Source organism: Eretmochelys imbricata, chromosome 7 (genome assembly GCF_965152235.1).
Source record: "Eretmochelys imbricata isolate rEreImb1 chromosome 7, rEreImb1.hap1, whole genome shotgun sequence".
Lineage (NCBI taxonomy): Eukaryota > Metazoa > Chordata > Testudines > Cheloniidae > Eretmochelys > Eretmochelys imbricata.
The window spans coordinates 24,008,220-24,027,085 of record NC_135578.1 but is presented as its reverse complement, the minus strand read 5'-3'; the positions used below and the strand labels follow the sequence as shown (position 1 = coordinate 24,027,085).

The 18,866-nt window shown below is 48.7% G+C and overlaps 1 protein-coding gene across 1 annotated transcript in view; it reads left to right on the top strand.

Annotated features, from left to right (window-relative positions):
• The window catches only part of COL7A1 (collagen type VII alpha 1 chain), a 100,584-nt gene extending 82,314 nt beyond the window's left edge, over nucleotides 1–18,270 (top strand). The window contains exons 110-117 of the mRNA XM_077821477.1: nucleotides 564–641; nucleotides 862–915; nucleotides 1,251–1,299; nucleotides 1,680–1,712; nucleotides 5,315–5,410; nucleotides 6,814–6,930; nucleotides 14,086–14,265; nucleotides 14,457–18,270. Coding sequence (XP_077677603.1) covers nucleotides 564–641; nucleotides 862–915; nucleotides 1,251–1,299; nucleotides 1,680–1,712; nucleotides 5,315–5,410; nucleotides 6,814–6,930; nucleotides 14,086–14,265; nucleotides 14,457–14,506 — 657 coding nt within the window. The 3' untranslated portion in view covers nucleotides 14,507–18,270. The remainder of the gene's footprint in view (nucleotides 1–563; nucleotides 642–861; nucleotides 916–1,250; nucleotides 1,300–1,679; nucleotides 1,713–5,314; nucleotides 5,411–6,813; nucleotides 6,931–14,085; nucleotides 14,266–14,456) is intronic.
• The last annotated feature ends 596 nt before the right edge of the window (nucleotides 18,271–18,866 follow it).

Here is an 18,866-nt window from a genome sequence, read left to right as displayed (position 1 = left end):
ATCTCCGGGATGATTTCCTTGCCTCCCAGGGCCAGTGGGGTTCATTTAATGAATGCTAGCAGCATGCCTCCGACCCTGAGCTGGAAGTGCCCTGTGGGGGTGCAGTGTGTTCATTCTGGCTGTATTCTGGAGCACTGCTATTTCATGACCTCCCATTCACCCACAAGATCAGCTTCAGGGCTGCCCTGAACCCAGCCCGAGGTCACCATGCGTGATGTCTCTCCCCAGAGCTACATCTTTGATCAGGTTGGATTGCTCCCCTAGGGGACAGTTCTCACCTACAAGGGCACGGGGACCCGCCTTTGAGGACTTCTCACTGGGGATAGGGAGATGAAAGCAGAAGAGTCTAATGTTTTGGAAGCGGCTGAGAAATCTCTCTCGAAATAAGTGAGACTGTCATGTGTACCAGCTCGTTTAGAGCCGCGTCTAGGGAACAGCCCCATTCCCTGCAAGAGGGAGCTCTGGGGCGTGTGGGGGATGGTAGTTACTGCCCTTCTCTGGATGGCCCAATCCTAGAACTCCTCTTGCCGGCCAGTGTCTCAGTGTGTATTTTCCTGCTGCAGGGTGAAAGAGGCCCCCCAGGGGAGTCGACTGTAGGGACCCGAGGTGTCCCTGGGATTCCAGGAGAGAGAGGAGATCAGGTGTGTAAGCATGTTTCTGACCCATTGGATGTGCATTGCCTGGCTGAATGCTTGGCTCTGCCTGGATGTATTCGCTGTACCTTGAACCCCGCCCCTGTCAGGTGAAGAGGAGAGCTTCCTAGGGGGTTGACAGGGTTCTGCAGAGGGTGGGTGTCTCCTGGCTCAGGGAGTTGCTGACCATGTAGCACGCCTCTTGATTTCCCATTTGGCTTGTTTTCAGGGGAATCCAGGACTCGAAGGCTCGAGAGGAGAGAAGGGGGACCCTGGCATGACGGTGAGAAGAGAGCTCCCTGAGGTCTTGGAGCAAAGCCCTGACCCACAATGACAACACATCCGTGCTACTGCGCAGTCAGTCAGAGAAGTGGGATACTTCCCTCTCCCAGGGGCTGGGACTGGCCCTTGAGTTCTGCCTTCCTGCATGGCAGGCTCGAGGCCTTTTTCCCCTTTACGGTTTCCCTCCAGGTCTGGCTCAAATGTTGGATTGTTGGAGTGGGGGGAGACTGCTCTTTTCCCTGTGATCCCCAAAGCAGCTGAGGCAGGCTCATGATGGGCTGGGGGGGGCCAGAAGGCATCTCTTCCCTCTCTTCATTCCCTTGGTTTTGTCTGCAGGAACAAGAGATCCGTGCATTTGTCAGGCAGGAAATGAGTCAGCACTGCGGTAAGTGAGGCTTCACCTTCCACTTGGGGCTGACTGACTTCTCAGCAGCACCCCGGCTCTGATCTCTTATCACTACCAGGGCTCCTTGGGCAGAAACTGGTAAACAAAATTGTCTCCTTCACTGTCTCCTCCTCTGCCCTCTGTCCCTTTGTTCCTTCCTCTCTCCTTCTTTTGGTTAAGTTGCATGTACCATGACTCCCACATCTGGAGGTGTTCAGAGTACAATGTGCCAGCCCCATGCAAGTGTTAGGGGCCTATCAATCTAGTATGTCCCTTTCCTGATACCTGGTGGCGGGGCAGGTCTGTGCCAAGTGCCAGGATGCTAGAGAAGGCTTTCCCCATGGATTAACCTCCTCTTTTCTCTCTTTCTCTCCACACAGCTTGCGGCGGGCAGTTCTCCTCTTCTGAACCACGTGAGCACTGATTTCTTGTAACCCCTTTGGGATTAAAGGATGCACAGTTTGCAGTGCTGAGCAGCAGCCCTGTCATTGACGAGCAGGTCCATTCTCCCAGATATGTAGCAGGTTTCACGAACGGGCCATGGCCCGTCCTGGAAGGTCACATGCAGCTAGCTCAGCCCTGTAGCACCAGCCACATTGGCAGATTGCCAACAGAAGAGGCAGCCCTGTGGAGATGCTGGTTTGGCATTGAGCCCTAGGAGACTTGGCGAGAGTGGCTGGATTGGTAGGGGAGCTGTCATTGAGGGTGACTCACTAGGCCAGGAGCAGGAGATGATGGAAGCTGGGGTAGCAAGGGCAGAAGAGGTGATGAGTGACATGCTGCAGTTTGAAACATTCCTCAGCAAGGTCTCACGTCTGGCAGCACTCGGGGTGTCAGTGAGTGCGGTGGGGATTCTGAGGGGGTAGCACCAGGGAGCGAATCTCTATAGGCAAGAAGGACTCAGTAGACTCCAAGCCTAGAACTGCCAATAGGGCAGTTTCAAAGCCGAGCTTCAGAGGCCGGACAGGAATGCGTGGCCAAGCATCTGATGGCAAAAGGAGACTGCTGCACTGGGTGTCCCCAACCAACCTGAGACAGCATCTGACATGCTACGCCAAGATTAGCAAACAGAGAGTCACAGCAGCCATCCCTTCTCTGGACCCAGGGTCTAATGCGGCTCTCCCCGACACACTTTGAACAGACTGCCAGTGGGCAGAGTAACTTATGGGTAGTCGTGCCTGGAGAAGCCAATACTTGTGATACCAAGGCACCAAATACATGGTAACAAGCTTGTAAAAGAACAATTATTGTGCAAGCCAGGACTGAGGAATCACTATAGCAAATACACTAGAGCAGGGGTCGGCAACCTATGGCACGCGTGCCATTAAAAATCCAATTCGGCCTGGCCCTGCCTGGCCCGCTCTTCTCTGCTCCCCACCCCATCCCACGGGGGCAGGGGGCAGAAGCTTGGTCCTGCCAGCTCCCCTGTCTCTTTCCGCAGTGTGCTGGCTTCCTGTCCCGCCCTCCCAGCCCTCTGCTTGACTCCTTCATCCACATCCCACAACCCCAGCCCTAACTCTGGCACCCCCACACATACCCAAGCCCCCCACACCCCATGCCCTGATTCTTGTACCCCCCCACATACCCAGGCCCCCCACACCCCATGCACCCCCCCACATCCTGACTCTTGCACCCCCACATTCCCACCCTGAGCACCAAATGGGAGCTCCTGCACCTTCCCCACCCCCCACATTCCCACCTGCATCCCTCGCACCAAATGGGAGCTGTCCAGGTAAGTGCTCCACACCCAAACCTCCTGCCCCATCCCTGAGCCCCCTTCCTCATTCTAGCACCTGGCCAGACCCTACACCCCAACCCCCAGCCTACTCCTTCACCCCCAGCCCTGTGCTCAGTGCACTCCCACCCTCAGCTCAGTGCAGAGAGAGAGGAAGAGAATGGCCAGAACCAGGGAGAAGGTAGGCACCCACTGTATGTGGGCAGGGCCGGGACCCCAGACCGGCAGCAGGCTGAGCAGGTCCTGCAGCTGGGATCCCGGCTGGCAGGAGCCAGCGGATGGAACCCCTGAGTGGCAGCGGGCTGAGACACTCAGCCCACTGCCGGTCTAGGGTTCTGGCTGCCGGCCCCTTGCCAGCCGGGGTCCCGGCCATCGGCCCCCCGAGCCCGCTGCCGGCCTAGGTGAACAGAACCCCAGACCATCAGCAGGCTGAGCTGGCCGGCAGCATAAGGTCAACATTTTAATTTAATTTTAAATGAAGCTTCTTAAACATTTTGAAAACCTTGTTTATTTTACAATACAACAATAGTTTAGTTATATAATATATAGACTTACAGAGAGAGAGACTTTCTAAAAAACATTAAAATGTATTACCGGCACGTGAAATGAAAGTGAATAAATGAAAGGTTTCAGAGTAACAGCCGTGTTAGTCTGTATTCGCAAAAAGAAAAGGAGTACTTGTGGCACCTTAGAGACTAACCAATTTATTTGAGCATGAGCTTTCGTGAGCCACAGCTCACTTCACGAAAGCTCATGCTCAAATAAATTGGTTAGTCTCTAAGGTGCCACAAGTACTCCTTTTCTTTTTGTGAATAAATGAAGACTCGGCACATCACTTCTGAAAGGTTGCCGACCCCTGCACTAGAGTAAGGAGAATAAGATGGCACAAGGACATTGACAGACTCATCCAGGGTAAGATCTGTTCCTGCACAAGGGCTAAGCCTGGTGTGGATCAGGGGAGGAAGAGAGAGGTGAGTGGGGGAAGGGAAGGGAAGAGAGGGCTGGTGAGGAAAGCAAAGGGGAAGAAGGAAGGAGGGTTTCATAGCAGGTTCCCAGAAATGATAAAAAAACAGCTGAAGATTGTAGGGAAGAGGAGGCCAGCAGGGCAGCCAGCAGTGTAAGCCTGGCAAGGAGGAGCTTTGACGCAGAGGTAGGTAATGTTTGGGCAAACATGAAATGAATTATTTGCCTGATTGTTCTCAAAGGAGGATGGGGGACACATGCAAGGAACAGACATAAATCTTCCAGGAGAGGAAGAAGAAATACCAGAGGAAATCAGGATCACGGCAGAACAGGTGATTGAGAAAGCAGAGCATCTTTCTAAACCACCCATGCCAAACCGGTCCAGAGCAGAGCCAAGCAGACTCCATCCTTGAATGGCAAGAGAGAGTGAGAGAGATTATCTTCTAGTAGATAATTCCACACTGTTTCCAGCCAGACCCAGCAGGCTGTACCAAGCTGGGGAAAGGCTGAGTTTAGTATTGGAGGCATCATTCGTACAGGGCACAGTGTTCATAGGCTTCTCAGCATTCCTGTAGTACCTTCCTATTTGTGTGTAGAATCTGTGACCACATGCCTCATCCAGAGCCATGAGTGAGCCTGCCTCATATCTGGGAAGACCTTTGCTGTGCTCGTCTGTGTCCTGTCTTGTCCTCCACTGGTGTTTGACAGCTGCCTTGTTGTTTTTGTATATTGTTCAAACTCTAACTCACCAAGGGCTGTGTTCAAGAGCATGTCTGCCCGCTCCAGGAAGCCCAGTTCTGCTGAGGGGATTGGGTGGATTAGGATGAAGGGAATCTGAAGAGAATATATCTCCCTTTGTGCATGCATCCTGCCTACAGGTCTCTTTCTGCTGGTATTTCCAGCATCTATATTGCCATCACCTTGCAGTGGAGTCAGTAGGGTGAATTTTTCTATTTAGCCTCTGTCCCAGGAGGTCCTGTCCCATCAGAGGCAGGAGGATACAATTACATAGATTATGCCACAGGCCAGGGCTGATGCAGACAAAGTGCTGCTGTTCAGTGTCCAATGGCGGGCCGCAAGAGGTGGTCCAGACCTGCCCGTCTATGGTGCTTCTCTCCCTGATGCCTATTTCTTCCCTTAGGTCTCCAACGCAATGCTAGTTTTGCACCATGTCTGTCTGGCTGTTAGCAGTCTTGGAAGTGGAAAGTGCTGATGCTGCTCTTGAGCATTAGCCCGTGACTTGTCGGGGGGAGGGGAGCCATGTCAGTCATTCTTATGTCCTGTTTGATGTCTGTGCTGTGTCCTTGCCTCTCTTAGGTCTTCTCCCCAACTATCCATCCACCCAACCATTCCTGTCTGTTAATGCTCATCTAGTCCCTGTGCTTAAGTTGTCACACGCTGAAGAAGAGGAGGGTGAGTCTTGTCTCTTTGTGCCCTGTCATCATAATCGTTCTCCAGTGCTGACTTTGTGAGTCCTGCATGGAAGCTCTGCCATTACAATGTCCTTCACTTGCGGGTACCAAGGGATTGCAATACCCACCTTCTGTAACAGTAACTCAGAGAACCTAAGGCAGCTGCAGGCCATTTAAAAGTAGAGTTCTGGCTATTTATTACCTTAATGCTAAGCTGCACCTAGATATGGGCCATTGTATTATGACTTAATGAAGGGCATCTGCATTCTCGCAATGACACAGAACACATAGGGATGTCTTTGCTATGTCGTCAAACCCCAACCACCTTTGGATCAACTGATCAGAGGGACAGGCGAGTGAGAGTGATGTGCAGAATGAAAGGAGTGTTGTTTATCAAACAGCTGGAGTGCACAAGGTGCTCAGGATGAATGGGTAGGTTCATGGAAAGATAAACAGTGACTGAGTAGAGGAGTAAGTGTATGGCTTGGATAGATACTGCAGGATGGTCACATGGCTTATGGAAGGGTATGTGAATGTAATGGATGTGTGAATGTCCAGGATGACGGGTGCGTGGGTGAGTGAATATGGATGGAGAGTAGATGAATGGATGGGCTCATAGGTAGAGGGGGTGAAAGGAATGGGAAGAGGGAATGTCTGAAGAATGATGGGAATGTGAAGGCAAGTGTGTAGAATGACTGGAAGGATTGATTGGCCGGATGCTACAGCATGGCTGGTAAAGCAGCATAGGTTGGTGGGTAAACATCTAAACCTGAATTGCATCCAGTAGTAAGTGAAGGTGGCACAAATCCTCCCTCTAGCTCCTTTTCCAGCTTCTCTGTTGTCCCGTTGAGATAGGGCACAGAGAGATTTGCAGAGATAAGTCTCCAGAGAGGGTGTTCATTCCCCATTTATTTAATTGTTAGCATTTTCGGTGACAGCCTCTTCGCTTCCCTGTGTCCTGCCCCCACACACCCCTTGTCTGCTCTAGAACATTTTGTATCTGTTTTCCAGGCATAGTGTCCATCCCAGTAAAATGAGCACAACATGTTCTAGTGTAGCTGTAGCCACACAGGTCCCTGTGCTGTGACACTGCACCTTCAGGGAAGTGACCCCTGTGGCACGGTTAGTTACTGAGCAGTGCAGCCAACTCCTCTCCCTCCGGCTACCTTTGTGCAAACAAGCCAGTGCACCAGCCAGGCAACTCAGTGGCATGTTGACCAGGCCTGTTACTGAATCTCCTCCCAGGATCAAAGCTGCAGGCCAATTGTCGTCATCCTAGGAATGATGAGGGATGAATTCCCACATGGCTCGGGCAACTAGCCCAGTGACCTCATCCACCTGCCCTTCCCACCCTGCACTTTCCTGTCCTGTGGCCCTTCTGATATGGCCGGTGTTATTTTCCAGGGCACGAGGTGCGTGTTGTGAACACAAATGACCCTGAGTACGAGCATGTCTACGCAATGGAGGACTATGAAGAGAGCCTGGAAGCTGATGGGACAGAGAGCACCATGTTGAGTGATGGTGAGTTTCCTTAACCTTCCGACAGCTCTGAGGAAAATGAGACCCGCCAGCACTCTCGGGGGGGGTGGGGGTGGAGGGCGGAGCAGAGAAAAAGAAGCAGACTTGGTTTTATGTGGTCCTCTGCCTTTCTAACCTAGTCATTAGGGGTCGGTAAAGTCGATGTGCGTGACTGCTTCCTGCAGTGAGGCTGGCTGGCATGTGAGGTGGGAACAGGATACGGAGCCTTTCACCTCTCAGTCACTGTGCCCAGCCTGCCCAGTGGAAGTTGTTACCATCTGAAGGGTGTTTGGCAGCCTATGTGAAAGGAGTGGGTGGATCTCTGTCCAGTTCTTAGTGGACAAGCATCCACAAAACAAAATCACAGCACAGCTGCAAACATTTTCCAGCTTGATCTCACTTGTGACGGAGAAGCCAAGGGCTCATTGGGCCATGGAGGCCGAACTCCTTCTCAGGCACAACAGAAGTGGCCTCTTCAGGAAAAAAGGCGGGATCCTCCTGTTAAATATGCTCGGTGGTAGTATTTTATGTGAAACCTCAGCTTATGTATCCTGCATTTAAAATTCAAAACCCGCGTGCATTGTAATTGCTATTTAGTAAAATCAACTCTTGTAATACAGCAACAAGGCAGACACCTCCCAAATCAATGGGGCAGAAAAGAAGTCCTTGTAACCTGAAAGAGGAAGAAAGGAAGCCTTTATGCCCTGCTTTGGGACACGTTAGAAATATGATTTAAGAGCTAGTTGCCTAGATTCTTGTAGATGAGCCCAGGACTTAGCCATAATTTTGGCATGGACTGTAGATGCCACATCTGATGGGGAGCGTGATGACTCTGAAATTGCCATTTATGGAGACCTCACTGAATGGTGTTGGATAATCAGGAGAAAAAGACTTCTCTCTAAGGTCTGAAGCTGCTGATATTCTCTAAGGCTATTTGGGTGTGGAAATTTGGTCCCTGAAGGTATTTCACAAGGGTTCCAGGACTTCCCTGTCTCATGAAAAGTAGATTCCAACAGAAAGCTCCAGCAAAAAGGAGGACCACAAGGTTGCCACCAAGAGAGGAGATAGCATAGTAATGATGTACAATAGTTAAGTTCTGAAGGATTTTCAAGCAACTCTGCTGCTTACGTGTTGCGATTTGTCCCCATGCAAGTTGGGACCCCATTTTTGTGACTTCTGATCTTGAGGTGAAAGGGCAGGTGACCTGTGCATGGTGTGGCCAGGGAGAGGGCTTTGTTACAGTTCAGGGGAGCCAGCATCTTCCGCCTTTCATTCCTGATACTTGTGGGCAAGCCAGCTCTGGAATATGACCCACTCATCCTCCTATCTTGCACTGCCTCTGTGAAATAAACCCAGAGGTTTTCCTGAACCCACAGTCCATCCATTAGCCTTTCCACTTTTTCTTCACATATGGGAAGTCAGGTTTAGGAGGCTTCTCCTCTGGCAAACAAGGACTTCCTAAACAAGTACTTTACTTCTGTTTGTAAAAGTGATCATCCCCAGGGCAGCTCCTGAGCACGGCCAGCAGAGGAGAGAGACCTCTGAGGCAGATAAGAAGCAGACCTGCCTGATAACTCTCCTATCACAAGGGGGAGCCACCACTCTCCCCCTCCACCCTCTTTTGAAACTGTTAATCTGATTTTTTTCTCCCACCTCCCAGTAAAGTGACTAATAAGTTTAGTGGTCTGTGCTAACAGTGACCCCTGAGTAGTGTGGTAGAGATCTGGCATTTTTTTTGCAGGGAGGAGATGGTGCCGGTCTCCCAACTGTTAAGTGTCCAATCATGGCTGAGTGAATAAAACTCTTTGTACTGTGCAGAAGGAAGGAAGAAAAAGGAAATCTTTGGGTGGAAAACAAAGATCCTCCTCTTATAGTCTCTGTGCCCTGCCATGTTGTTAATGAGGATTCTATAGAGGATTCTTACCCCTCCCAGAAACAGCAATGCCCTAAATACTAAGCATCTAGTACAGTACAGCAAAGATCATATTGGCACGTTGCTAAATGCAATGTTTCTTTTAATTTGCATGAAATGGAGCAGATAGCAGCCACCCAGAGAGAGACTACAGGTCCCAAACTGCAATGCTTCAAATATCCAGATCACAGCACTGCATTGTGGCATCTGTTAGAGCAGACGTGGGCAAACTACTGCCTAGGGGCCACATCCGGCCCTCCAGACGTTTTATTCTGGCCCTTGAGTTCCTGCCGGTGAGCGGAGTTCATGGCTTGCCCCATTCCACGTGTGCCATGGCTCTGCGCGGCTCCCGGAAGCAGCGGCATGTCCGCCCTCCGGCTCCTATGCATAGGAGCAGCCAGGGGGCTCCGCATGTTGACCCTGCCCCAAGCACCGCCCCGCAGCTCCCATTGGCTGGCAACCGCGGCCAATGGGAACTGCAGGGGCAGCGCCTGTGGATGGGGCAGTGCGCAGAGCCACCTGGCCGCACCGCCACATAGGAGCCGGAGTGGGGATATGCCACTGCTTCCAGGAGCTGCTTGAGGTAAACGCTGCCCGGAGTCTGCACCCCTGACCCCCTCCAGTACCCCAGCCCTGATCCCCCTCCTGCCCTCCAAACCCCTTTGTCCCATCCTCCTGCACCCCAGAGCCTGCATCCCCAGCCAGAGCCCTCACCCCCCACCTGCATCCTAACCCTCTGCCCCAGCCTGGAGCCCCCACCTGCACCCTGAATTCCTCATTTCTAGCCCCACCCCAGAGCCCACACCACCAGCATGGAGCCCCCTCCCCCCACCCGCATCTCAACCCTCTGCCCCAGCCTGGAGCCCCCTCCCGCATCCTGAACTCCTCATTTCTGGCCCCACCCCAGAGCCCGCACCCCCTGCCGTACCCCAAGCCCCAATTTCGTGAGCATTCGTGGTCCGCTGTACAATTTCCATATCCAGATGTGGCCCTCGGGCCAAAAAGTTTGCCTGTCCCTGTGTTAGAGCCACAGTAAAGGTGAGGGTGATCAGCAGTTGCATTTGGTTCTCTGACAATGCTTTGGCTACCAATCCAGTACAAGGTTTGAAGCATAGGGATGGATCACATAGGCTTTCAAGAGCTGGTGGTTTATCCAGCAGATGCGAATCTTAGTATCAGGGTTCAGGGCTGAGAAAGCTATCTAAAGTGCTGACGTAGTGCCAGTCACCATAGGATCCAGGTACTGACCTTCAGGTTTAGGTGAGACGGTATTGTGACATATCGGGGAACGATTCAGACCAGTGAGGGCCTGTGTCATCCTTGCCATGCAACCTTGCGTGCCTTACAATACCTTGCTGAAGTAGCTCCCACCTGGGCTGCTCACAAACTGCATGCAAGCCACACCTTGCCAGTTACACCCTGGCTCTCATCAGCTTTGCTTCTACTGCGGAGTGACCCCAACGTGCCCTCAGACCTGGATTTCCCCCCATAAATGTATGTCCTGTACTGCCCACCCTCTCCTGGACTGTACAAATATTTTAAGTCCGTTATTCCTTTAAGGGAATAATATATTGACTTATTATCTTAAATAGAGTTACCCAGACACTTCAATTTAAACACACTGGATTAGATAAAACAGTAAATCAAGATTATAAACTACAAAGGGATAGATTTTAAGTGAGTACAACTAATGAGTCATAAAAGTCAGAAATGGTTACCAGAGAAATAAAGATAAAACGCCTACTAGTGCCTAACTTAACAAACTATATTAGATTCAAGCAAAATTTCTCACCACATGCTTCCAGCAATGTTAACATGCCCCACCCCCAGAGTCCAACAGCTGGTTTTTTTGGTCATCTTAGGAGCAATGCTAGAGACAGACGGAGGGAGAGAGAAAGAGGTGGTGTCCTGGGGTGTTTGACCCTTCTTTTTATAGTTTGTCCCTCTCTTGAAAAACATTTTCCAGCTGAGAAGTAGGAGACGGCGTCTGTGGGGCAGGATGTTCCCTGCTGTTTTTCCTATATGTTTGAGCTTCCTTTGTTTTCCCTTCCTGCTTGATGACTCTGTTTACTGCTTAAATGCAAATTAAGGCAAACATACGCTTATTTGTTCCCAGCAGGCCTGTTCGATCAGTTTGCTGCTACGTGGGTCTTGAACATGCACTCTTAACATGATACAGGGGAACCTTATTGTGATGGGTTCCCCCCAGAGTGCCACCTGGAACTGGGGTACCACTGAGCCCTCTGACTGACCAGCCTGGGCTCCCTCTCACACTGCTGCTGTGACAAGCTCTAGACAACTCCGGGTCTTACACTTCCACAGGCAGGGACACACCCAGCCGCAGTTACATGCAGGCTTTGACCAGCCATTGCATGAACCAACAATAGAAAGGCTACAGCCAAGATTTCTCCCAGCCTCGAACCAAGGAGCTGTCCTGCCCAGATCAAAATCCCGACCAATATGAATTTATTACTCATTCGCCTCTCACTCAGTAGGGAGAGGAGTATGCACACTTGTGGTAACTAAGCGGAGGTTTTTCCCCAGACACTTAAAGGCACACTGGTTTAGGTTAAAATATAAAACAAGTTTATTAACTACAAAAAGATAGATTTTAAGTGCGTATAAATTATAGCAAATTAAGATTAACATACTAGAAGGATAGGATTTGAATTAACAATTTCTCACCTTGACTGATGATACAAGCAGGCTTACAGATTCTCAAGGCACAAGCTGCACTTGCTTTGCAGCGTGGGATCCCCACCCCCGCTCCAAGTCCTTTTCTTTTGGAGCTTCTCTCAGGTATTGAGTTGTGGGGGAGTGAAGAACAACAGATGATGTCACTCCCTGCCTTATATAGCTATTCCATACGGCAGGAACCCTTTGTGTCAAAAACAGTTCCCAGCCCAGTTTGTGGAAAAATACAGGCACCCAAAATGGAGTCTAGAGAAATGTGGTCTGGTCACATGCCCTTGCAGAGTCATAGCAGCCATTACTTACAGGTTGGCTGAAACATCCACAGGAAGGTTAAGCTATTCCACAGCCCATTGTCTTTGCTGATGACCTATTAACTGTCAGGTTTCTTCATTGTTGTACCTGAAAGGCTGGCTGTGGGTGTCTTCCAGAGTAATCCCATTTGAAATTCGGATCCATAATCAGTATTCATCACTTCAGATACAAAAATGATACATGCATACAAATAGGATACAAATAGGATAATCATAACCAGCAAATTATAACTTTTCCAATGACACCTTACATGACCCATCTTTTACAAAATGCATCATAATTATGCCATAATCATATCATCATAATATTACTATGACAAATATAGGGTGTAGTGTAACACTTACAACTTCACATACAGTGTTTCCACACATATTTTATCTGGACAGTACTGACCAGCAAATTGAGTTTTGAAATGATACCTTACAAGGCATACCTTATACAAAGATTATTACAATAGTGCATAGGGTGTGAATACAGGGGTGTATTTCATCAGACCTCCATCCTTACAAAGCTGCAGTAGGGTTAGCCACTGGCTGACCTGGAGGCAGCAGGTCAGGGCCCTCTTTCCCGGACAGGGCATCTACCACCATGTTTTCTTCTCCCTTGGTATGCACAATCTTCATATCAAGTTCTTGTAGTATAAATCTCTAGTGCAGAAGCTTGGAATTTGAGCCTTAATTTTGTTTAACCAGATCAACAGATAATGATTCCTTAAAACTCTGAACTTCCTGTTAAGAAGATAGGGCCTAAACTGCTTGACTGTCCACACAATTGCATAACATACTTTCTTTATGACAGAATAATTTCTTGCTTAAGAAAGCAATGGGGTGTTTCTTGTTGTTTACCCTGTCTGCATCAGGATAGGCCTTAACCCAGGGTCTGATGCATCTGTGCACAGTTCAAACATTTTATCAAAATCTGGACTAGCTAGAAGAGGCTTTTTCAGACAAGACTTTCTTTAGCTTATCAAAATTCTCTTATCTGCCTTTGTCCATACAACTTTGTTAGGCTTTGTCTTTTTACATAGGCCTGTGATTGCAGATACACAAACCTTCTGTAATAGTTTACCAGACCTATGAAAGATTGAACCTGTTTTTTGGTTTGGGTACAGACCAATTTACTGTGGTTTCAACTTTCAAGGGTTCAGGAGATATTTGTCTTCTCCCTACCCAGTGTCCCAAATAAGGAACTCTGGCTGCTCCAATTTGACACTTAAGAGGCTTTTATGGGTAGACCTCCCTTTTTGAGCTTTGGCAGCACCGTTCGTAAGTGTTTTTTGTGTTCAGCACAAATGTTGCCAAACACTGCAATGTCATTGACATAGGCCCTTGCAAACCTCTGAACCATTTAACACTTGGCTGAAAGCCTCTGAAAGGTGGCCCCTGCTTTAATTATCCCAAATGGTAACATTGTGAACTCAGAGAGCCCTGTCAGTGATCAAAGTGGCGTTCTTCTGTGCAGCCTCATCTAAGGGAATATTTCAATAATCTCTGCCAAATCAAAAAAGCTGAGATCTTTTAGCTTTGCTTAAGATATCTAGCATATCACCTATTCTAGACATAGGATAAGCATCTAGTACTGTGCCCACCCTGAGTTATCTGTAATCAACACAAAACCTTACAGTGATATCTTTCTTAGGGACCAAGACCACAGGTGGTACCCAAAAGCTGTCAGACTCTTTAATTACTCCCAGGTCTAACATGCTTTGTATTTCTGTACAAGTTTGTTCCTGAACCTTGCCAGTGGCCCTGTAGCTCTGCTGGGAGGTGGCTGTGGTCTTTCTGTAATGATTTTGAGTCAGCCAAGGGTGTCTTTCGTGGCTTGTTAGAAAATACATTGTGGTTTTGCAGCACAGACAACACGTCTTCCCTTTCAGCGGGTGTGAACACAGTGCAGATACCAATGCTTTCCAGAGTTGAATCAGTTTGGCATTCAGCCATTAAATCAGTGAGGTGGTATGCCTCCGTTTTCCTTTCCACAGAGGTCTGACCAATGCAAAATGTTTGTGTCTTCCATTCACATATAAAACTGCCAATCCCATCTGGCTCCTTTCCATTTCTCTCTAGCGGTACCTTACTGGGGGTTCGCCTTGGGTTCTGAAGGGCAAGAGGCATCCTAATGTCTTCTGATGATGTTTTGCTAGGTATGATGTCAGAGCAGATTTTTAAGCATTGATCTCTTTTTTCCCTCAGCCCCAGGGAACCTAACCAGCAACTCTGTTCACTTTTTTCCCCTCCCAGCTGACCCATGCAGCTTGCCCCTGGACGAGGGAGACTGCAGCAGATTCACACTCAGGTGGTATTATAACCAAAAAGTGGCAGAGTGCCGGCCTTTCATCTACAGCGGCTGCAGGGGGAACCTCAACCGTTTCTACACCAAGGAGGACTGTGATCTCCAATGCAGGCACCAGGCAGATTCAGGTAGGGGACCAGCAGTGCCGCTCCTCTCCATTGCCAATAGATCTAGGACAGTAAATGTCCCTTTGTGCTGATTCAGCCCAGAATGTCGGTGAAAACGGGCAGGCTGTAACACCAGTGTGTCTAGATGCTGGGGTGTAGGGGTCCTGACTCCCAGTCGTCTGCTTTCACCACTCTTTCCTCTTTTTCTGCAGATGTCCAAATTGCTGCTGACAACACGTCTGATGGAAAGAGGAATGCATAAACTGCCCTGTTTTAGTGGGGTTTTCCCGTCCGGGGGGAAACTGACCAAAGGGAGAGAAGACCCCACCTGCCCTCTGAGTGAAAGACTCTTACAGGGGAACCTACCCTGGGCCTGCCCCAGGTCCTGGCCACACATGGTGTGTTTGGTCTGAGACTCTCCTTGTTGCCATCTCTGCTCCCTGCAGCGTTGCCCCGCATGCCAGCTTGCCGGAGCAGAGACGTGGTGCTATTTCATAATGAGTATTTGTGTTGCTCGTGGTTTTACTTTTTTTTATTATTTTTAAATTAAGGTGAAATTTTTATCAAATGGAAAAAAATAGCTGTAACCTCTTTAAAAAGCCAACAGTTCTGAATTAGAGCTTTTTAATTTATTTGATGCTGACTAAGAACACACAGAATGCATTAGCCAGACCAAACCTGTTCGTATTGCCACTTGCTTTATTTCTGGTTCACAGGCCTGTGGGCCACTGCTTGTGAAATGGACTAGCCAGCTTGACTGTCTCCTAGCCAAACTGCTCCTGTGGAATTGGCAACCCACTCACTCAGTGAGCACAGCTGTGAATGGCAGCATCAAGGCACAAAGCCCCTGGATTCAGTGCCAAAGTTTGCATGATGTCAATTCTCCAAAGGATAAAATCTTCTTGGTTTCTGCCTGGAAACTGTCCCCTCCCATCCCCCAGGCACTGGAAATACTTCTTCGTGGTTTGTAACGTTGTGCTTTCTTTTCTCTTGCTGTTTGTCTTTTGGGGGGACTCGTTGGGCTGTTGGCAGTTCCGCCCTTGGGGCTGCCAAAGGAACAGAACATACAGGCTGCCCTCCTCTCCTGGCATATCCCAGGCAATTGGACTGTATCAGAGAGGAGGAAACACAACCCAGTTGGGCAGCCCTTGAATCTTAGAGATGTGATCTCATGGCTTGGAAGAAACTGGCCAGGTGTCAGTTCTCCTCGAGCCCCAGCGAGAGCCTGAGCCAGAAGGGACCTTCTCTCTAGGCAATTCCACCATTCTCAGCATAACTCTTCTCTTAGCTCCATGCTCAGAAGCCCTCACAGACAAGCACGTGGCAAATAGCAAAATGTGGCTTACAGCTTGGCAGCGGAGATCAGCCTCTCTCTCCTGGTCCATGCATTTCCCTCTGGATCCCCAAGAAATCTGTTCTGCTCCAGAACAGCATTTGCCAAAGGAAAGGACCTGGTTGGTATCTCAGACCTCCATGCTCCGGTAGGACCAGACTGTTTGCACACTCCATTCGCCATCATCAAAACAAACCACTTTATAGTAACTAAGGGTGATGGGTGGGGCTTGTTCAAGGCACTTTCCTGCTGGCCTCCACCAAATCCTGGATGTTAGCTACATCTCCCGTGCGCTGCTCCCCTGCACTGTGTACTGCTTGATGCCTGCAAACATTCAGTTGGTATAAAACAGCTGGGAAATGCAATTCACACCTGGCCTGGACCGCCAGTGCAATTTTGTACCCAGGCAAAGGTGATTTTACAGAGGTCCCTGGGAATATCCAAGACCTCCGATTAAAGAAAAGAAATCAGGATGTTGAAAAAATTTAATTTTGGATTCCAGAAAAACTCTAGTCGGGACCATTTGCAAAGTTGACATCATGTAGAGACTTGGGATTTGGAAAATCATGATTTTTATTTAATTACTAATTGACTTAACCTCTCAGGTTCCAGGCGGGGGCTTCACAGCGGTAAAGGCTGTAACGTCTGTGCTTGTTATGCCACTGGGGGAGGCATAGGCAGCTGTGAAAGAGCAACAGACCCGTTAAAGGAAACATTCCCCACCTCCGCCCAAAATAAATTTCATTTGAAAAAGTTTCACCTTAATCCTGAACAGTAACCAATATTCTCAAGCAAGAGTGACAGCACTGGGAGAAACCTAAACAAAGGCCAGAGCGTGTTTAAGTCTACGTGTGTGTGTGGATTTGTCTGTATGATGCATATTGATCCACACCCATTTTAACAATGCTTTTCTTTAACCCAGTGGTGCTGAACCTTGTTATGAGACTAATCAGGGAAACACTGAGGATGGTGCTATGCTATTGTAAGTTCCTGCCATCATACGGCATTTTAAAAAGCTTTGTAAAGACTGTTTGCAATCCCGGTTTTATACCATTGCCCTTTTCCCCACCCAAAACACTGTGCCCACAGTTGGACATACTCACACTCTCTTTCGGTTATGTAAAGTGCCAATACAAACCTCCCATCTTTACACAGCTGTTCTGAAAAGGGAAATGAGGGTAACCGTCACATCTGAAACCATGCCAATGGGTGGGTGTATATATGATATCTATATATTGCTGCAGTGTGTGTGTGTGTGTGTATATGTATACAACATGTGTCTGTGTGTCTGAATGCAAAGGAGGTGTCATTTAAAGTTGTGGTAATTTGAATCTGATGCAGTTATTGTAATGATCGCTAGTGAGGAAACATCCTGTGCTAAGACACAGGCACAGAGAGATTTCACCGGCTGGACAGAAGTTAGGGAGCCACATTGTGACTCTAAAAGATTGTTTCTGTAGTCATCAGGTCATGTTCCTGTGGCGTGGCTTGCAACAGGTGTAGCTGAGGGAAATGTGACTGGTGTTTCAAGTGTGGTGTTCAAGTGTCTGGCTTCGTGTGGCGGGAGAGACTTGCTGTTGAACAGTACAAAGTAAGAACTACGCCTGGGAAGACGTGTGTGTGCAGCACTGTTGTGATCTCAGTGCATTGACTGTAGATCTCCATTTTGATTACAGTTCAGATCCTTACTAAAGACGACTACTACTACTGTGTTTTCTGGTAATGGCCCATATACCCTAGTGATGCTAATACCACTTGGCTTGGTGAGGGCATTATTTGTGATATTCTTTTAATAAAAGAGTACAGTTCTGAGGTCTTGGCTCCTGACGCAGTCCTAAGTAATCAGCAATATCTTAGAGTTGCTGACGTGTCATGTCACCTGCCCAGCTGGCCAGAATTGTGCTGTGATGCTTTCAGCAACTTCCTCTGAAGTTGTCAGGCTTAGATCTTCAAAGCATGGGTGTGAGTGAGAAGCCCCCTGTTACAGTAATGGGCACTAAAACATCTGACTCGGTTGAGGACAGACCTTCTCCCAGCCTGCATGGATTGCTCACTCCCGTGGGATGCCTGAGTCAGTGCCCAGTGCTTTCACAGGTATCCAGCACTGTGCAATGTTTCCATTGTCGTTCTTGCACAATCTTACAGCTTTTCCATAAAGGTCCCTTGGAAATGGAGAACCACCATCCTCCTTACATCTGGGCCCGTGTGGCCTTGCTGTAGATAATTTTACTAAAGATAAACTTAACTTATCAGCATGTTCCCTGCATCTTTTTTGGGGACGTGTTTGTCAGCATCCAGTGGTAAGTTTCACTTCCGTGTCACCTCTCATCAGCTGTGAAAGAGGCAAAAATACCACCCTGCCTGGCAGTGACTTTAGGAAGATTTGTCTGGATAGATTCAGAGAAGGGTCACTACAATCGCAGCCTCCCACCCTCTGTTGCTTTTGTAGCTGCTCAATCTGCTTGCGATGTAAGCAAAGCAAGCAGCTCGCAGCGCGATCCAGAGCGTGTTACATTGTGTCACTCCAGTTGCTCAGGTACACACTGTACAAGGCTTGTCCTTGAGCCTGACGTTGAACTGGTCCTGCAGAATCTAGATGCAAGTCACGTTTGGTTGTTGTTTTTCTGTCAAGTGCCTCTCGTGACATGGTGCAAAAACTCAAAATCTGGCAAATAAAAGTTTGTGATACCTCATTTCTGTTGGGCTTACCAGTCTGTCTGTTAATGCTGTGCCTCTCCCTACCCACCCCAGAACCTCTTGCTCATCGCTACGTCACACTGTATCTGCACTTTTCACTTACTGGAATTTTGGGGCCTTTAGAAATGTTTGTGTCTCTCTCCATCACTTTATCCAGCCCTTTTGCTTTCTGGCCTCTAATAGAGAGGAGCAAGTTGGTGCCAAGACTCTCAGCTGCCATTAAAGAGCCCCACAGAGAGTATGTGAGGATTGTTCCCAATTTGATGCACAAGCCTAAACTTGCTACTGCAACTGGCTGAAAAGAAGCAAAACCCATCTGTCTGGGTTCAGGAGTATACACTTGTCATCAGTCAGCTGCAGTGAAATGATCGACATAGCCTGTCATCCCTCAGAGTTCCATGGAGTATGCCCAGGCCAGGGAGTGGGCATTACAGCACCAGAATCAAATGCTAATTGTCCATTTTGCTGGCGAGCATCCCCATTTTAAGTTAACTAAATGGGAGAGGATCTGCTCTCTTTCAAGGCCTTTCACCAAGGCTGAAATTATTTTTGAAAGAGTAACCACTGAAGTTTTGTTGGCCCAAAATACGCC